General features: G+C 36.7%; 2 protein-coding genes across 4 annotated transcripts in view; both read right to left on the bottom strand.

Moving 5' to 3' along the window:
* LOC310901904 (neurabin-1-like) overlaps positions 1-3,937 on the bottom strand; it is a 52,196-nt gene extending 48,259 nt beyond the window's left edge. Inside the window, exons 1-2 of the mRNA XM_083842502.1 lie at positions 3,757-3,937; positions 2,132-2,265 (exon numbers count right to left, since the gene is read on the bottom strand). The gene's annotated coding sequence lies outside the window, so the exon portion shown is untranslated. The remainder of the gene's footprint in view (positions 1-2,131; positions 2,266-3,756) is intronic.
* Positions 3,938-6,322: 2,385 nt separating this feature from the next.
* LOC310901911 (uncharacterized protein) overlaps positions 6,323-20,049 on the bottom strand; it is a 65,165-nt gene continuing 51,438 nt past the window's right edge. For 2 of the 3 annotated variants that reach the window (XM_083842527.1, XM_083842525.1), the window contains 4 exons: positions 19,222-19,295; positions 11,640-11,745; positions 9,010-9,157; positions 6,323-8,125 (listed from right to left, as the gene is read on the bottom strand). In XM_083842527.1, the coding sequence (XP_083698653.1) occupies positions 19,265-19,295 (31 nt within the window). In that variant the 3' untranslated portion in view covers positions 6,323-8,125; positions 9,010-9,157; positions 11,640-11,745; positions 19,222-19,264. Of the gene's footprint in view, positions 8,126-9,009; positions 9,158-11,639; positions 11,746-16,604; positions 16,780-19,221; positions 19,296-20,049 lie in introns of all 3 variants that reach the window. The other variant, XM_083842524.1, reaches the window with a different exon arrangement.

A 20,049-nucleotide genomic window follows, 5' to 3' on the forward strand; every position in this document is an offset into this window, starting at 1 on the left:
CTTGCTGGATTAATTTTCATAAATCAGCACTTTCTTTTCTGCTTGCTCACTAAGAGCTAGGTCCTTCAAGGATAGGGCTGTCTACAGAAGGGTAAAGCCAATTAATAACTAGTTCTGTCTTTCTTCTACAGCCCACCCACCATGCTGTTCCCCAGAAATCCTGTGAATTAATACCCTGACCAAATATTCTGGCCACAGAACCACAAACGTTAAATGAAGGTTGATGGAACATCACTGAAACCCGCATTGAGCGCTGCTGGCCTGCCAGCACGTTACTAACGATTTTTGCAAGCTAACATTACCTTACACTACAGCTCCAGAGCACACTGGAGAAAACATTCAAAGAATCTCTTAAGTCCTGAGTCTCCAGAATCTTCTGAGCCTCAAGGTAAAATACCAGCAGTTGAATTTCAAAGCTGCATCAAATAAATAAATAAATAAATAAATAAATAAATAAATAAATAAATAAATAAATAAATAAAAAGTCTTTATTGCCAGGAAGGCTGAACAGAAAATGCTTATGACAAGCCCCATTCCTGAAGTGTCCAAACCCCCAGAGCCACTTGCCACAGTGGCAAACTCATGAAAGAAAATGAAGTGGGGGTGGGAAGAAATGACAATGTAGAATTCTGTGAAACAGTGGTTTGAGAACATACTGATTTCCTCAAGCATAATAAGCAGATGTTAGCGTGACAAGAAGGCAGGAGGTGTTAATAAGAGCAATGCCAATAAAACCCGCTGGAACAAAAAAGTTCCTCAGTGCATTTTTCAGCCTCATAACTGGAGTGCTGGTGACATAGTTTTATAGGATTTACAGGAATTTAGCAAATAAAGTTTGTGGTTATTGTTGATTTTACTGATTTCCAATGCAAGAAAGCTTTTGCTGTCACAATGTCTGCCTGTTTCTGAGTGTCTCCTACTCTGCAAGGACTTTTGAAAACTGACCAACTGGTTCAACCAGATTTGACACAGGCTGAGAGTTTCCAACAATAATTATGCTCCTACAAGTTTTGCAAAAATAGGCAGCCACAGAGAAGAGGAAGAAAGAACTTGTAAGATCAGTCAAGGGAAAGGTTACAGTAAGAGATCACTCCTTATAAGCCACTGGAGAATCCCATACAAGCCACACAAGACAGAAAGCTGATGAATGTATCAGTCAGAATAAAAGCTTCATTTTGAAGTTGTATCTTTTTAAAAGCAGAAATCAGTCAACCAAGAGACACACGTTGGGAGGATAAACAGCTTCTTTAATTCTTGAGTTCACAGCACAATTTCTCATTTAGATGTGTTAGTTTCTGCCCAACCAAGCAGTTTTAATACAAAACCTAAAATGTTTCTATACAATAAGTGTAATCTCTGTCTTAATTATAATCAGGAAGCCTATGAGAATCATATGAAATATTTCATGTCCATACACAGCTATGTGCATTAAAAAAATTCTTTAAAATGTATGTTGTTTCATAGTATGCTTAGGAACTCACTCTATAAAAAGGTCTGTATCACAGTTATATATATTTATGAATATATAAAAACACGCTTAGGAATGTATTTCTGAGTTATGAGAAAACCTTAAATCTTTTGACAGTTAGTCCTTAGAAGTATCTTAATTTTAATATTCAAATTCCCTAGTTTTTTTAAAAATCTGACGGTAAAGAGACATGTATACAGAGATTATGTTTAGATTAGAATATAAAGCTAAACCAATGCAAACCAAAAACATTCTAATTGCTTATTTTTTTACCGAACTAATAGTTATATTAGAAAATGGAGAAGGGAGAAGTACAATCTTACACATAGGTAAGTTGTTTCCTTGAATTACCTATAATTTCAAATAAATAAGGCAGTATTTTGGAATTCCATCAGTACAAGAGCTCCCTGTCATCGTCTAGGTTTAGAATATTAAACAAACAATCAAAAAACCACAGCAAACCAACAAGGTTACAAAAACAGAAGAAAAATATGAAGTAAATTCAGGTTCAAAAATTCAGCTAGTTTCTTAGATATGTAAGGCTGAATTCTGTGAGGGTTAATTGTGCAAATTAAAATTAAAAGGCGGAAATAAAACAGAAGGTAGAATTTATGTATACAGTATAAATTACAAAACAAAGAGAAAATAACTTTAATCTGATACCTGATTAATTTTGATACCCAGGACAATATTCATGATGGTTCCTTGCATCATACTATAAAACATGCCATTTGCAAGCCTTATGTAGACAGAAAATAGGAATCGGTTGCTCACCACCAGATGCATCTGCAATTATGCTGGAAATGTAAGGAAAATACATTAAAGAAAGGCATTTATGCAAATACTAAATTCACATCAACATTTTCAGAGAAATTGTAAGTATTTTCCAAATCTGTGAATCTGTAAAATAGCTTTAAAGGTAAAAATATATTAACAGACCAAAACATAACGAGCCCCAGTAATTAGGGCTTATTTCAATGCTCTCAAATAAAAACATTCAGTTTATCTTTTGAAAATAAAGTTCTCACTTAAAAATATTTTAGAGGGCAAAATAATTGTAAAGAAAATATTTTGCATTAAGACAAGCTGATTTTTTTTAGAAAAAAACAAAAAAAATCTGTTTCACTTGAACTGAACTGTATTTTTCTTCGTTTTTAATTTAGCTTTTGAATCCAATAATGTATTGTCCAGATGTACCAAGAAATAACAATCTTATGACTGAAGTCTTTCCTACTACAACTACAACAAGCAAGTAGAAAAAGGAAATCCACATTACTTGTTTGCTTGGATTTCTGGAATCTATCAGAAACAATCACAGAGCCTCACACTACTCTTATAAACTACGACTGAAAAAAATACATTGTAGGAGATTAATTTCCTCTTCAATGCCTGGTGAATAGGAGGCATTACCTCCTTCTGGGCTGAAGAAAGATATGCCAGCCACCTGTTCAAAAATATTATCTAATTTAAAAACTTTTGACATATGTTTGTATTCAAGTGTCACTCTTAGAATCGTTCTAAGAATTTCATTATCTGCTGGCGGATTATCAGCATTGCAATGCTACCGCTACGGGATTCACCTTGACAGTATATTGATTCAATCAGACACATTTAAGATGTATATCAGTACCCTCTGGGAAGATAAACGAAGTGTCCGTTTCTTTTATTGGTAGGTCAAATTTCTAATCTAACAGGAGCTGAAACCAGCCTGGCTGATTTCCTAGACTTCACAGCTGGAGCTACTTTAGAATTAGGTTCCTAGGTTTTATGACTGCAAAGCTGCTGGCTTATTTTGCACTTATTTTTGGAACAGAAGTATGAGAAGCTATTCACAGTGGCTTACAATTTAGGAAATACCATTAACAATTAACTAGAAAACTAAGGGACCCTTATATTAAACATACTCTAGAAACAAACTGTTTGAAGATCAATCCTATAACATTCTTAATATTATTTTCTAAATATACAGGCCACATTCTTACAGTAAAAGCCAATGGGGATGTACCCCTGTAAGGGATGAAACATTTGTTTCTTTATCTTTATTTAGGCAACAATATAGTACTACTATTGGCCATAAACAATTTATTACCTTCAAAAGATTCTGTCCCAGCTTTTGGTATACCCTTACATCACAATCCTGAAGATTTTCCACTAATACATTAAACAAGGCAAGTGTCTCAGGGATTAATCCAAAGTACACTGAAATCATTGAAAAATCACCTTCCCCCTGAAATAAATGTGCTTCTGGTGAGGTTTGGGTCTGTTTAACAATGACCCCACATACTCACTCGATATATCTTTGCCTCCAAGCCAGCACCAGGCGAGTGGTTTGCAATCACTTATGCAATCGGGAACGATGAGCTGGCGAGGCAGCAGTGCTCCACTGGCACTCAGGAGGCCAAGTCTCAAATGTAACAGCATGGGAAGCAAAACTGGGCGATTGTCAAGTACGCTGAATCATAGGAAATGAAAGAGAACTTTGCTTTCATTATAGACTTGCTCCACACTGTAGTTTAAGCCTCTAATCATAGACTTACAGCATGGCTGAGCCTGAAAAGTAATACTTTAATATGATCATAACAACTGCAGTTTAAGTTACAGAAAAGCTGATTAGAGCAACTTGTTTTAAACATGAAAATAAAACCATAGAGCTGCTCACATGGATGTCTTATGGGGCGAGTGGATGAGCACAGCAAAACATCACAAGACGTAACAGGAAGGACAGTAAAATCAACAGAACATTTGCCTTGAGGCACAACCTAGCCCTAATGTATTTATTATACCTATAGCTGTAGCTGTGTATTCACATACCAAACAGCAGACAGATGGAGATCATAGCGCTGCAGCAAAGCATGCTGGCAAAGTAAATTATGCTGTGTTTGTAATCATATCTTTCCAAAGATGTGATTCCTAGTGAGATTTTGGAAGTGTCTATCTCAACACTTAGACCCACCAGCAAAAAGCGAGTCCTTGTGTGCTTGCAGCTCATCTGTCCCATTTCCAGATCACAAAACAAGCTGGTGTGCATTTGGTTGGCCTGTTTTAACATTATGGACGTACACTGGATGATTCTGGCCGTGAACCTTTCCAATGAGTCTTTCCCCAGTTCATGGGCTGACATTCCAAACCACTGAGCTTTTTTAAGCAGCTGCCAATTTCCTAATATCAGAAATAGTCAGAAAAATCTTTCTTGCTCCCAAGCACCTAAATTTTTTCCCAAAATTACTTCTGAGATGTAGACTAGCAACGTTTAGCTTTGCAGTTATAAAAGACCAATAACATGTCTACTTGCACTTTAAGTCTTTGAGAAATGGGAGATTTTGTTCTTACTGTTACTTTTCAGCATTTATTTTCTGGCCTGACAGGCTTCTCAATACAGCCTAAAGTAAGAATTTTAAACAAATAAAACTTATGCAGGGCACTTTCTGGATCATTTTACTTTCATTGGTTTGATCTTTTTTCTATGTTGTGAGAGCTTTGAACACAAGGGTCTAACAACCCAGGTTTTCAGGAAAGATACAAGAATCAGTTCCATAAACATAGCAAACCCCTTAAAAACTATTCCAAAAATAGAATCTTTGAAGCATGTGTGAAATATACAAAAAGCATGTGATGTGGAAAAGAAGTTGCATATATGGCAATACGCCACGCTCTACTAACAAATGAAGTTGCTTTTACTTAACATTCAGTTCACATTAGACTTTACAGATGTTCCAAATGTGAGCACGTTAACTCTGCTAGAATTAGACTCTTCATGGCCTCACCATGTAATAGGGCTCCTCTGTGAGCCACAGACTTTACATTCTGCAAACTGTTCACATTCTGAAACTAAAAAAAAAAAAAAAAAAAATATGAAGAATTCTTTAAGTCACTGCCTCTTCAAAATAAGATACTGTGACTCAAAACCCCTTCAAATCAGTGCAAAAATACTTAGTCACCCATTTGAGGTGATGATGTTCATGAGAAAAAACTATAATCAACCACAGCTGTGGCCTTTGTTATGTTTTCTACACCTTCTTGAACTTCATGCAATCAGCTAGGTATCAGGACAAAAATAATCAGAACACTCTTTTCTTCTTATTTCAAAATTAATTGGAGACACAAAATAAGAAACTTTCAATTCAGAACCAGATGAATTTTTTGATGGTTGACCGTTAAGAAAAACTTTAATCACTGAAAAATTACCAGCTTCCCATGGCAGTTATTTCTATCCCTGACATTGTTTTGGAAAAACAGTTTTGGAAAATATCCGTGCAAAAGAAAGCGCTTAGACACAGACTTGATTTAAAGCCAACAGGTATATCTGGCTTGTTTTTTCTGGGCTTACAGAGTCCCCAGTCTAAGGAGCAGATTCAATGTTTGTGTAGATACTAAGCCTGAAAACCTATTCCAACCCTCTGTTTTATCCAGCAGGTACAGCCATCAAAGTGGTCTCATCACACCTCAATGAAAATAGTTGTTCTACGGAACACGCTTTGATGTACTGTGTAAATTTACTATGCAACCCATAGCTTCATTTTTATCTTCACCAAAAACTGTATTTTATCCAATTTTGGAGGTTTCCTTCTGTTATGCAGCCATTTCATTAGCCTGTCTAGACCACAATGTGAGGTCATCATCGTACCATCTGTTAAACTTGTTTGGGTTAGTGTGTCTACAATTCAGGTCAGCTCAAATGTTATTAGAACGTCCTTAAAAATGAATGTAAATCGGACTCATACTTTCCAAGCACACTATGGGTAATAGATCTTCTATTACAGGTAATACAGGTAGTATTTTACCATAGGTTTATGATAGAGGTATTCAGAAGCCATTTCAAGCTAATCTTGTAATATCTTCATCTGTTCTATCATAGTTTCCATGCTTTTCTTCCCTGAATGTCAAATCAACTTATCATGGATGAAATGAAAAATGATCTTCCTGTCCCTGTATTACTTCTGAAATACACAAGCTTAATGTTTCTAACATAAGACATATTACTTTGCATAAACAACATAATATGTAGTCACCTCTCTTTGATCTGATTAGTGTCAAGATAGTCTCATTCCAGGTTTATTACAAGTAAGATTACCTGAACAGAAATATAAGAACTGTGGCATTCTATATTCGAACTTCTGAACTAAGTTGCACCAAAAGATGAAAACAAAAATTTAGAGTGCTTTGCAATAAAGGGATCGACAGGTGTTTTCTGTTCATGCCTTCATCCAGGTTCTCCACTCTGTAGGTATATTTTAAGTATTTCTGTACTTGCCAACGGCAGATAATTCAGCAACAGATGTGGAAAATTTCTCTGCACTTGTTACTTACTTCTGCTCTGTCCTGGAATGATAGGTCACAAAAGGAGTTCAGTTTCAGTTCTGGTTTTGGCTTTTTTTTCCCTTTCTTTTAAAGATGTCATCTAATATCATAAGAGTAAGAGAGAAGATGAGTTTTGAATATTGAAATTAAACTTGCCCATTAGCCTCTTGGAAATAATTTAGTGGTTGGCCTGAGACACTGAAGTATTTTCAAGGCTAAGGAAGAGTGAAATAGTAACAATTCCAATATTTATCCAGAGGAATTTCCTGGACCTAGAGCTGAGAAGACTTTATTATGTATGAAGACGTATTTAGCACTGCTCTTTACAGAGAATGAAAAATCCACTACTATTTTTTGCTTTTCTCTATAGCATTTGTAACTACCACTGATGACTTAAGAATCTGTTTTATAATCTATGAAGCCTTGCACTTGCTGAGAATGATGCAAAAGTAGTCTTTGCAGTGATGTATCTATTGCTATGTGCCTGCTTTCCTCTTATTCCGCAGGCCTCTGCCTCTGTTGGATATCATCAGAAACAGGATATGGGTCATCTACTACTGGCTATTGTTGGAGTCAGGATCCTGGGATGATCTCATAGAGCTATTCTGGTGTTCCTTCTTTCCTTGGGCTTTTGAAAGGCTGTTCTTCAAATAAAAAATACACGCTGGGTTAGGAAAACCACCTGGGATTAGAATGAATGAGTTGAGGTAAAACTCAGCCCTATGTTTGATCAAATACTCAACAAAGAAAGTTTTTGTGAGCTACAACCAGAAGTGCATGTAGGTGCAAACACGGAGCGAGACCCAATGCAAAGCAGTCACAGTTTATGGCTGGATAGCCTTAGCCTGTGAATCCTTGCAAATATGCTCCTGTTGGAAATAATCTGCAGCCTGTTCAGATAGAGATTAAGATGAGATAAAGGAGTGGATTCACATGAAAATCATCATATTTGACTGAGGAGGAATGCCTGTAATCTGAAGACAAACACCATAAATAACAGCTAGATTTTGACACTCTTGTTGACATTGAATAGTACCTTGCATATACCAGCCCATGACCTCAGTCAGACGACGGGAGAGGGAAGGCACTACTTAGTGCATGTTGCAAAGACATCAGTTTGGCCCTCTGTCTGTGACTCTGGTGTTTTAGGACATACAGATTAATTGAAGGCAGAATTTGCAAGCTTGTTTAGTTTGATGTTAACAGAAGCAAGAGATAGAAGACTTAGGTTGGATTTACCTTCCAATGAACAGTATTTGCCTTGCCAGTAACATATGTGCTTTGCAGGTGAAGGTGAAGAAGCAGACCAAGTGAGGGCTTCTTTATCACATTTTCCAAAAGGCTGTTTAACACCTTATTCTATGAAGAAATAAAACAACATTTGAAGTAAAACATTATATCTAAACTGCTCTGTCAATGTACAATACTCTAAGAACAACAGAAAGATATATGTGAATGTTACTCTCACTAAAATAACATTAGTAAATACTGGACAATTTTGTAAAAGAAAAAGAGTAGTAGGTTGCGTATTTTTTTTGCATCTTACTACTTATTAAAAATAGAACTATTTTTTTATAAATACTAGATGGAGAAATAATACTAAAATAGTATTAGTTAAATTTCTTGTGAAGTTATTTTTTTGAAATGAACATTTTACAATCATTGCTGTTAGCTGTATGATCTGCTTGTTTTCAAGGAAACCTAGGCTGCATCCATCAGTATACCATATTCTCATTAAAACAAAACAAAACAAAAAATATATTTAAGTTTTTATCTGAATGGTGAACAAGCAGCCTTCAAGTCCACCTGCAGAAAGGAAAATCCATTTTGGGAAGAAAACTGAAACATTCCTAGACATTTGCACAGGTACAAATTAGGTACTCAGTTATATCTTTTTAAATTGTATTGTCTTAGATATTTTAATTATGTTGACATTTTGGGAACTCTTTCTTGTTAGGAAAACTTATGTTAATGAAAAAAATATATTTTCAAATTGTCTCAAATGTACTTAGTACAATTCACATCCATTTTTTAGAGGAAAAACTTAATTATCAACACTTTCAATACTTGTTCCACACTTTCACACTTGTTCCAAAACACAATATTCTGTTAGAATTTGGAGTGGGAGATGGGAATTAGCACAAAGACATGGTCTTCAGTTATAATATAGCACTGGAGCTACCCAGGAACCCTTCATCTTGGCAGGGATGCCAGTATATATCATCTGTGTGTATCTGAAGTACCTGTGTCATGGCAGCACAAAAATACTTTGCTTCAGTGCCCCAGGGAATGGAGAATAACTGTGCTTGGAGTTCTGAGGGAGTGTGGATGTCTCGTCTTTGCATCCAGTCTCCTTAATAAGAAAACTCATGTTGCTCATTGCTGAACTCTCTGTACAAGGGAGTAAACAGACATATTATTTGGCTAGCTCAGCTTCTTTATTACTTTCCCTGCCCTCTGTCTTGTCAAACTTAGAAATGATTTCCATGACTTTTAGAATAGCTGGTGCAAAAGAGAAAGTTGCCATTTCAGCAAGAATGTTGCAGGACCAGATTATTTTCACATTTTCTCAGGGGAGGGAATATGCAACAACCTCTCAACCATGCCCCTGAAATGTCTTCTTCTTTAAGCAAGTTTTGCATTTAAATTGCCTAGAGAGATGTATATTAGCAGATATATCCTAATTTAAAGAGCAGAAAATTCCCAGATTGTGCACAGACACATTAGTAAGTAATCTGTTCATTCCTTTGCTAACAAATCCTATTAGTTCACTTCAAAATGCCTTCATCTTCTTAAACTACAGTAATGCCTCTCTGTTCTGAGAGCCAGTATGAACTGATACCATTTTTGGGAGGCTGTGATTTTCAGCTGGCAGGAAATGAATGAAATCAAGGGAAAAAAAAAAGTTGATTTTGTGCCAGTGCTTGGGTATCAGTTCTGCCAATTGACTGTCATCTACTACTAGCAGATGTGCTATAAAAAGAGATGAAATTCATTGTTAGCACATTGCTTGATGGCCAAGGCCAATTACAGAAGGGAGACTTGAGCTTTTTAATAAAAGAATTTGCATATGGAAATCACACATATTTCCATATAGTGATAAGTATTTTCAAGCTGCTTAAAAGAAAGCTTGACTAAACTCATTTTATGTTAGTATGCATTAGCATAACTCCTTACTTCACACACAGTACAGAATTTATCAGTATTACATTTAAGTCTGATAGTTTATTCCTCACTGGTCATACACCCTACTCATCATAAATGTTTTCCAAGAAATAATATATTTTTCTACCTCATATTAAAAGTGTGTAATGATTGCCCAAAGAGAACTAACTTACTTATATTTTTACACAACTAAAAGTGTTGGCATTCCCTGTTTGAAAAGTACCTAACACCTTGTTTGGAAAAGTCACAGGCCTAGAAAATGTGTAAATTAATTTTTAATTGTAAATTAGCTTTATCATTGTCAATATTTAAAAACTTTAAATGCAGGTTTATTAAGGGCAGCAGCTATCAGAGCATTTTTTCTTAAATCGGACTTTTAAAACATCCACTTAGATGCAATATCTATAAACAGAATTTGCTTGCTATAAATCAAATATGTATTATAAATATTCCTACATGAATTCAATTTGCTTCATATTTACAAATATATGTAGATAAATTTTGTATTCCTTCCTTCCCAAATTATGTTACTTGAAATAACATATGACTGCTATAGAAAACATGACAGAAGCATTTGCATAATTTGTACAATTTAACATGGGTTAAACCTTGAATATTTTTACCCCCAAAATGTCATTGACATCCATAGGAGGTTTGCCTGGGAAAGAACAAAAACAACAACAGCAACCAAACCAAACCAAACCAAAACAACCTCTTTAGATTTTGGATTTGTGTGATACTAGAATACATTTATGCATTACAAACAACCTAAACATGTAATCTCACCCTCATCTTGGCACTTAACCTATCTTTAAAGTCCTGCCCTGTTCTTTTCTGAAATCCTGAAAAAGCATTTCCTTTCTGTAATATATACAACCAAGCTGATGCATACTGCAGAAAAATCAGGACAAAAAATATAGCGTATGCTTTGACTGTTTTGTTGCATTCCTGTCAGGCAAAGTATTCATACGCCTGATCTAACCAGGCAGGTGAGCCAAAGCCAGTGCAGCTGCAGTACACTCTTTTTTCTTAACGGGTCTAAAATACTGCAAACTCACTGATAAAACCCATTGATCATATCTGATCTTCTCACTTGCCAGTTACTGCCAAATCCTCTTCTCCACCTTCAACAAACATAGGTTTGCCCCACTCAGTACATTCAGAAAGGTGCTGCAAGGGTCATTTTCCCAACCTGTTTCTTTGACCATGGCCCTCATGTTCTCCAGGCCAGTGTTCTCCATGATTTCAGACATAAACTATCTGTTCTCATGTCCAGAGTGTTACTCTCCTAAAATTACAGTCTTTCACTGAAGACTACAATTGACTGGATTGTGGTCTCCATCACATAATGATTAATTTTCAAGGAAGCACATTTATGCACTCTATTTTGCTTCTCCATATACTTTATAAGATCTCCTTGCAGGCATCCAAAAAAAAAAAGAATCACCTTGTTTTCTGAAATGGCTTCTTTAAACTTCCTTGTAACGGTAGTGCCTACAGAAACTGGATAGCAGCTTGGCTATTAAGGCTGGCTCGTTTTGCCTTTTCTCTTTGTTCATTAACTGTTTATGTCTTTGACTACTGGCTCACATTTTATAGCCAGTATATGCCTATGTTGTCTCTCCTGCACAGCTAGGAGCTCACTTGAAGATGTGCTCACTCAGGGTTGTTGCTGCAGCAGTGTTTGGTGCCTCTCAGCAGGACTTACTAACTCAGCAAGGCATCAACCTCAGCGATGCAGCGCTCAGCTTGGAGATGGCTTGGATCTCAAAAGTGCAGTGTGGAGGAGCTTGTCCGCTTCAGCCAGTAAAGTTCTGTGAAGATCATAAACCCCAAGGCAGAGATTATCATTTTATTCTGTTTACTTGTTACACGGGGTCTTCTGAGGTGCTGTAACAGTACGCATAATTTATAAAACAGGAGTGGAATAACAATAGAAGCTAGTGCATGTTTGTTTCTTTTTTCCTCTTTTGTTTGTTTTGTGGGGAACTGATGTTCACATAAAGATGCAAAGTTCATGAACTGTTTTCAAGTAGTAACTCTATTCAGCATTTGCTCAATGTTTTGAATACTTGCTCAATAAATAAAAACTTCACTGCAAAGTGATGAAAGAATAAAATAATAAAAAATGAAAAGGAAAATATTTGTTAGATAGTCTCTGCCTTTAGGCAGGTTCTTGTGATGTATTTTCAACCAGAACTAATTTCTAACAAAGGTTTCTATTTGTTAATAACTCTAAAGACTAGCTGGTGAGTGGTAAAGAAGGCAAGGACTAAAAAAAAACAAAAAAGGTTTTTATATTCATAGAGAAAATTTTGGATGGTTTTCAGCTTTTACTTAAAACCTTTTTTTGTAAGAGATTTTTTTTTTAAATAATGAAAACTCAGTTTTCCAAAGATGACAGATACATTTTAGAAAAAAAAATAAAAAAGAAAGAAGACTAACATGAGTAATCTGTCACTGAAGAACAGTTCTGATAGCAAATATTTGACCAGCTTGAACAAGGTCCCTGTTTTTCAGGACTATCTATGAGGAAATTATTTCCATTTTCAACACATATTGCTTCTTCTCTCTACTTTGCCCGCTGGCATGTATTAGAATCACAGCATTCCACTTGTGTCTGGGAGCTCAACTGTACCTTTCTCCCCAACGTGCCCAGCCCCTGGTGTGTTTTGAGTAGCTGGAACATCGCAGCATTGCACTGAAATGGCAGTAGTTTAGTTTTTCATTTCCAAGAAAGAATTGTGATTTTGCTCCCTAAACTAAGTATTGTAGCAGTAAAATAATACGTTCCACAAGAGACTCCAGAAAGAGATATTCCACTAAAGAGAACTCTGTGAGATTATTTCCTCCAGGATAACATCATTCTTTGAAGGTCTGGGAGCCCTATGTTTCTCTCTTGAAGAGTAGCACTCATCTCTGTCCCCTGCTATCCCTGCAAAGTACCCCCCCTCCTAAGGAAAAATATAATTTTACATCTGGTCGCTGATTTAGCCAGACACATCACGGGTTCAAACTGAATTGCAGGCTGAATGTAATAGTCTGTTCCAGCTGTTTCATGCTATTTTACATGAAAAGTACTGGGAAAATTAGCAGCACTGTGAAGCCTCAATGCAGTAGGTAGACATCTATGTGTTCTCGTCACAAATTTGATACAAAGTGGAAGCAAATGAAAGACAAGGAAAATGCGTGGACATAGTATATTAAAGCAAATAGATTAGTCACAGAGTGATTGCAGTTGATAGCTTATTTTCCTACATCATTCATGTTGATTTTTAGGGTGTAAATGAGAGCAATATTTAGCCCAATTTGGGAAGGCTGGGCTTAGCTTGTTTTCAAGCTTCTGAACAGTGTGTGAATTGCTGCAGCTACCTTTTAAATTTGAAAAGAAAAAGTGACTGATTCCTGGAAACAGGGAGGGGTGCGAGGTGGAGGAGAACGACTCCATGTCCATGTACTCCATTACTCAGGTTACCACTAGTAGCTTCTGTAAAAAGGCCAGGTTAAAGAACAAGGTGAAAAACTCACAACTAGCTAATTGTATTCTAATTCTAATTTTGTTCCTAACTTGCAAAGGAAAATGATCCCCATTTAGAAATCCGATTAAAACATCTATTCACTTCTTAAATGACAAACAAGCTTTTAAAGTAAGAGGTAAGTGGACTTAATTGATCATAAGGTTTGGTGGATGCCTTTGGAAGAAAATGCACCAAAATGCCTGGAAGCTAAGTTTGTTGAACAAAATGCTGAAAATTTCTCACAGTGACTTACACCCTTTGTGACTTCTTTCTCTCCTTTTTTTTTTTTTTTTTTTAATTACACTGGTAAGTCAGCATAATATACAGTAAAGGGAAGGAGATTCCCCCTCAAACCAGAGCAACTTGTTATAGCACACTCCTTATGGGGCAGTGGATTTTAGAATCAATTATTTGTGTTAATAATTAAAAGGAATTTAAGATGGCTCCAGTTTAACACAGATCTAACCAGGCCTTTATGGCTTACAATGTGAGTATTCAACACACATAGAACACAAGTATGCATGCGCAATGATAGAAGAACTAACTTTGCTCTGAATACAAGTTTCCAAATATAAAACACGTTAGCAAAATTATATCATTCTATAACCAATTTCTGACTATGACACAAAGTTTCATAATGAAAAGGAAATGAGGAGGGAAAGCACAAAAGAATGAGTCAGAATCTGATCTTGTGCTGGCAAATATCCAGAGTTATAATTGATTTTAGTATAACTGAGATTAGAAACTCTCCCACGTAGTGCAATAAATTGGCCTAGGAGATGAGAAATATAATTCCAACTCATTTCACGATGGCCATACGATAACACTGTTGAGCTGTGTAAAAAGCTAGTTAAGCTTTATGCAACGCACAGCCATACAAAAATAAATCTTCAGAACAGCTGATATTTGATGAGAGAGACTGAATTCAATTAAATATCTTTACATCTGAGTAGGAGGCAACCAGTACAACCTCTTTTCCAAACAGCTCCAGGATGCTGAATAACACTGATGGGATGCACGGATACTGAGCACGAAAGAAAAGATTTCTGCATTCTTTTTATGGAATGTGAAGTGTAACCAAGCTAGTCATTTCATTTTGTATTATCTTAAGTCAATGGGTTAATTTCTTTTGAGGCACCCACTGGCACTGGAAAATACACTGTGGATGTCTGAGCTGGGTGGTAGGAGGAGTGAGGCTTATTAACATTTAAATAGATTTATCTGAGCAGTAAAATGGATATGCTAAGTAAATGGCTCTGCCAAGGAAACCAGTTCTACCAAGTGGACTAAGAAGACAAAGGACCACCTGATGAAGATGATGAGAGTCAGCTTTCAGAAACAATTACAGATTATAGAAGGAAGTGTCACCCACCATTTTGGGTAAAAGATGCAACACCAGTAATTTATATGATAGAAGAAAAGCAGTAACTGTAGCTGTCAAAAATATTTTAATGAGGAGAAAAAGGCAAATGAAGGATGGGGGAATTCCGGCAAACTAAAAAAAATGCTCAATAGTAGCAACAAAATGGGAATATGGAAGTTTAGAATATACTTTTGATTATTTCACTGAGGTCTGCAGACCTGCTGTACCAGCTAAGGTGCCTGGAATCTGCACACATCTTGCTGCTACCATGTAGCTGAGGAGGCAAATTGAGATAAGAGCATGTTAAGAGACTGAGATCTGGAAAACATATGCTTGCTGATATCCTGAGGAAGGGAGAGCGCATACATCCTGTGGCTCTGGGTCAGATCCCCTTTATGGTTCCCCTTCTGCACAAGAGTAGCAGGTGGAGCTTCAGGAAGGGTGACAAGACACTGGAGTCCTTTGAGACCCAGGTGCAACAGCCCAGGGTGCTCTGTCAGTAGGGTGCTTCACTGGGGCTGGGGACAGGCACACCAGTAAATCTGGAATTGATTGCCTTCCCATCACAAAAAAAGCCATCCAGTGGTCTAGCATGATGCAGGCTAAAGCAAAACCATGCTAAAGTAAAAATCTTTGTTTCCAAAGATATATTTTTCTCCTTTAAGCCAGGTACTGCAGAAGCTTGCAAACAGATAGCAACAGAGTAAAGAAAGTAGATCTGGGGAGTTTCAGGGCCAGTCTTAAACTAGATCTAAAGGGAAGGAAGCACATCCAATGAAGAGATGAAACAGCTATTCCAGCAGATGCGGAAAACTGCCAAGCTGAAATCTGCAACAACAGGCATTGGAAGTCTTCAAATGAAAAGACCTGGGAAGCACTGCAATTATTGCGCCTTGGTTCATCTCACATTCTGCACATTTCAGGAAGCTAAACGCCTATCACGTATTTCTTGAATAGCCTTGTCATGGAGTTCCAGAACTGCATCTAACAAGAAAGCTAGAAATAGGCTCGTAGGCTTAGTAAATCATCAATTCTGCTTGATTAAAAACAACAAAAACCCACCCTCCCCAGCTCTCATAACAGTTTTTAGTTCACAAAAATACTGCATAAGTTCTTCACAATTCAAAAACAAAGTCCTTGAAAGGAAGCCTCATTTTGGCTTTTTAAAGGTCACTATTTTAAGAGATATGTTTTTCAGTATCTCTAGTACGCTAGCAGCATTTAATAGTATTAATGTTTTTCTTTTGTGACTTTTAGAATTACTTTTAAATAACGTACCTACAGCAATATTAAAAGTTCAATGGTTAAAGACTCTACCATTGATGTCAGTAGTGTAAAAGTACTTAGCAAAAGCCAATTCTACAAATTATTACTTAAGAGGTGGAATATAACACTTCATTAGAACATCCTATAAAGAGACCTTCCTGAAAACTCTTTCTTTATTAAAAATTGCCCATAAAGTTGTTCAGAAAATATGAGTGATTTTCTTTTCCTTTTTAACTTATATAACTTATATAACTTTTAACTTAGAGTATTTATTTAGACACTTAGACTAGGAATGCTATTTTTTATTCTTCTAAAATTGTCTTTGTTCTTTGGAAGACATTGTTTTGTTAACAGGAGACCATTTGAATTCTTATGAAAGAGGAGAAGGATTAACACATTTTGACCATTTTTACCACGCGAAGTCCTGATACAATGACACGACACAATGACACCTTGAACAATGAATACATTAAGCTATCATCTACTCTAGTGATGAATAACAGAAGACTTCAAAAATATTTCTCACCAAGCAGTCATCAAGAGGAAACAGTTTGAGAGAGTGTAATAAGATAGCTGGAATGTCATATGAGATCTATCTGTTTCCCTAGGAATCACATCCAAATGGAGGACTAGCTTTGAGTACATTGTCAAAACAGGTTGTAGTCATTCTTCAGACTGCCAGCACTTTAGACAATCACCTGCTAAATAAAAAAAATCTCAGAATTAAATTATTGTATTGTATCATATACTTACAGATCCTTCGGAAAAGTTGAGGGACCTAGATATTTCAGCATCAGTCTCCTACCATTATTAAAGCTTTCTGATACTCATCAGTATCTTTCTGGATTTGGTTATCTTAATGTTGGTTTTCCTCATTTTTCTCTTTGTTGAATCATGAATATATGAAAAAGTACTGGTTTTGTCACATACTCTTATCTGGATCATCAACATACATTTGCTCTGCTTATTATGTTATTAAAAGATTTATAATCAGAGAAAAAAATCCCAGTTCCTGACAGATATTTGGTCAATAAATTACTGTTCTTATGCGATAACATATGAGCTAATTTCTAGATAACCTTTACTTTTATGGGCAGATGGAAAAAGAACAGACGGGATCTGTGGCAGGAAGAATGCTAACCATTCAGCCATTTTGTTACAGCTATAGATGTCAAACACTGATGTGCTTCTAGGTTATTTCCAGCTTAAAGAGAGCAGTGACTGATTTAAAATACTGCTATACTTGCAACTAGGAGCAGTTTGACTATGAACTGCGTCAAAGAAAAATGCCATTCTTCAGCTTTCCATTTGCAGAAAGATCTAATTATACTCGCAAGGTTCAGATGTTTTCAGAAGCCAAAAACATTTCCAGCTATGTTTCTAGATTCTTGGCTGTGCTGCAGCTGTTTTTACAGCTCCACTGTTGCATACCCAGAAGCCAATAGAACTGAACATGGAGAGACCAGTACTGGTGTAAGGCTGACTTTCTAAATGTGCCATCCTTGCTTTTGATTTATAGTCCTCCAACGACTCCAAGAAATGGAGTATATCTGTTCTGCTATAGGGATATTAGAGGATCCTTCAACATCTTGCATATCTGCTTTGAGAAGCAGATTTGTGGAAACCGCTAAGAAAGCTCTCAGGGCCCCTTCTGGGTCAGCACTGTCATTCATGAGGACAGCCGGACACAACCACAAGCACTTGGCTGAAGTACTGGCTACTGATCTCAGCACCGTTCCAAACCAGTGGGGCAGAAGCATGTTTGGTTGTGTCTGCTGCATATAGGTGCTGCCGAGTAAGAATCATATCAATAAAGTCATAGTATAATGCTTAAGCAAAGAAAACGGTGTTGTCTGTAGTTATGAGGCCCAGCTATACAGAATCACTTTAGAACTGCCAAGAACAACTTTTTTCCTCAAATTGTATTACTCATTGTTTATTTTGTGAAACGGTTGATAATGAAAATAAAACCTGACTATTTAAATACAATGATAACTGTCTTTTTCTCTTTGTAGTATGACATAAAATATGGCTAGGAGACGTGTTTATTCTTGAATCAATCAAGTAATTTTACTCCATCTGGAAAAATTGGAAAATAGTTGGAATAAGTTCATGTGGTATACATGACACCAGTGGTTGGATGGCTTGCCTCATGTCACAACCAAGCACTGTACTATGACATGTTAGTTTTAAATACCAAAAGAATTTTGAAAGAAATCTACGTTAATTCCTGAGAATAAGCTAAACCTTCTTTATTCTAGTGGTTTGCAGTTCTAGAAACAAAACCACTGTTTTCTGTTGTAACTGGTTAAACAGACTAGGGATTGATGTGGTTTTGTGGTTTCCTTAGTTGTACCAGGAACTAACCAAAATACCCACTTGGTCTTCTCGCTGTGTCATTGTATTCATTACTTTTCTTGAGTCATTACTGCACATTACAATATGAAAAGGGGACCTCCTGGAGACTTTTTTGTTGTTGTTTTGTTTCTACTTTCATTATATTGGACATGGACGTGCTCGAGCGAGTCCAGAGAAGGGCGACCAAGCTGGTGAGGGGTCTGGAGAACAAGTCTTACGAGGAGCGGCTGAGGGAGCTGGGCTTGTTCAGCCTGGAGAAGAGGAGGCTCAGGGGCGACCTTATCGCTCTCTACAGTTACCTTAAAGGAGGCTGTAGCGAGGTGGGGGTTGGTCTGTTCTCCTACGTGCCTGGTGACAGGACGAGGGGGAATGGGCGAAAGTTGTGACAGGGGAGTTTTAGGTTGGATGTTAGGAAGTACTTCTTTACCGAAAGGGTTGTTAGGCATTGGAATGGGCTGCCCAGGGAGGTGGTGGAGTCACCATCCCTGGAGGTCTTTAAAAGACGTTTAGATGTAGAGCTTAGCGATATGGTTTAGTGGAGTACTTAGTGTTAGGTCGGAGGTTGGACTCGATGATCTTGAGGTCTCTTCCAACCTAGAAATCTGTGATACTGTGATATTAACTTCTCTTATACAGTGGACTTCAAGCTTGCACTGTATGGATAGTTCAAACGTCATCATTGAGTCATAATTCAACATGCGTCAGAATTATAAAAAGTTAAAGATTAATCTCAGTGCACAGTTTGACAGGATAAAAACACTAGTTCTTGAACATTCATCTCTTACCTATTCGCTACCTTGGTTTGAATTTATCGGTGACTATGCCTCTTTATGGTATCCTCCTCATGCAAATAGGACATCTAAAGTGGAAGAAAGGGAACTAAATTAAATTTTGTTCCTGAAACTCAGTCTGGTAGAACATATATTTCCAGTTGGGTGAATCAAAATGAAAAAGTAAATAGTAAGTAAATTGGAAATTATCTAATATCTAAAATACTCTTGGTTGATAGTCAAAGCATTCCTGTTTCATTTTTCCCCAGGCATTTGCTGCTCACAACAGACAATGACAAGATAATAGGCTAACACAAACTTTTGATCTTGACCAATATGGCTTTTGGAGAGGTGAAAAAGAACTTTAATGTTAAGCTGCAAGAAACAAGAGACTCATGGAGGGGAGTCGAAGTAAATGCAAATTGAACACTTCTCCTGACTTTGGAAACAAAATCTGAGATGCTCCAGAAAGAAATAAAATCTGTGATCCACTCCAATACTAAAAGAACTTAAGAAAGGAATTATAGAATTATAGAAGTTAAAAAAGGAAGCCAAGACACACTACCTGTGATGAACTCACAGACCTAAGCAAACATCACGTGGGTAACATTTCTGGTTAGGCTAAGGTTCTGTAGAATGAACCTCATCCTTAAAAATAATGAGTCTGAGTTAGCTATGTATATAACTGGTCAGAAATGCTGAATATATTCTGCAAAACCTACTATGCCGTACTCTTGCAGGTTATATATACTGCCATATCAGACTGTTTTCAAGAGTAACATTTCAATTCTTGCACTTTGATTTCAAGCCCACCAATTCAGAGTCAATTATGAAGAGTTAATG

The sequence above is a fragment of the Anser anser genome (assembly GCF_964211835.1).
Source record: "Anser anser genome assembly, chromosome: 6".
NCBI lineage: Eukaryota > Metazoa > Chordata > Aves > Anseriformes > Anatidae > Anser > Anser anser.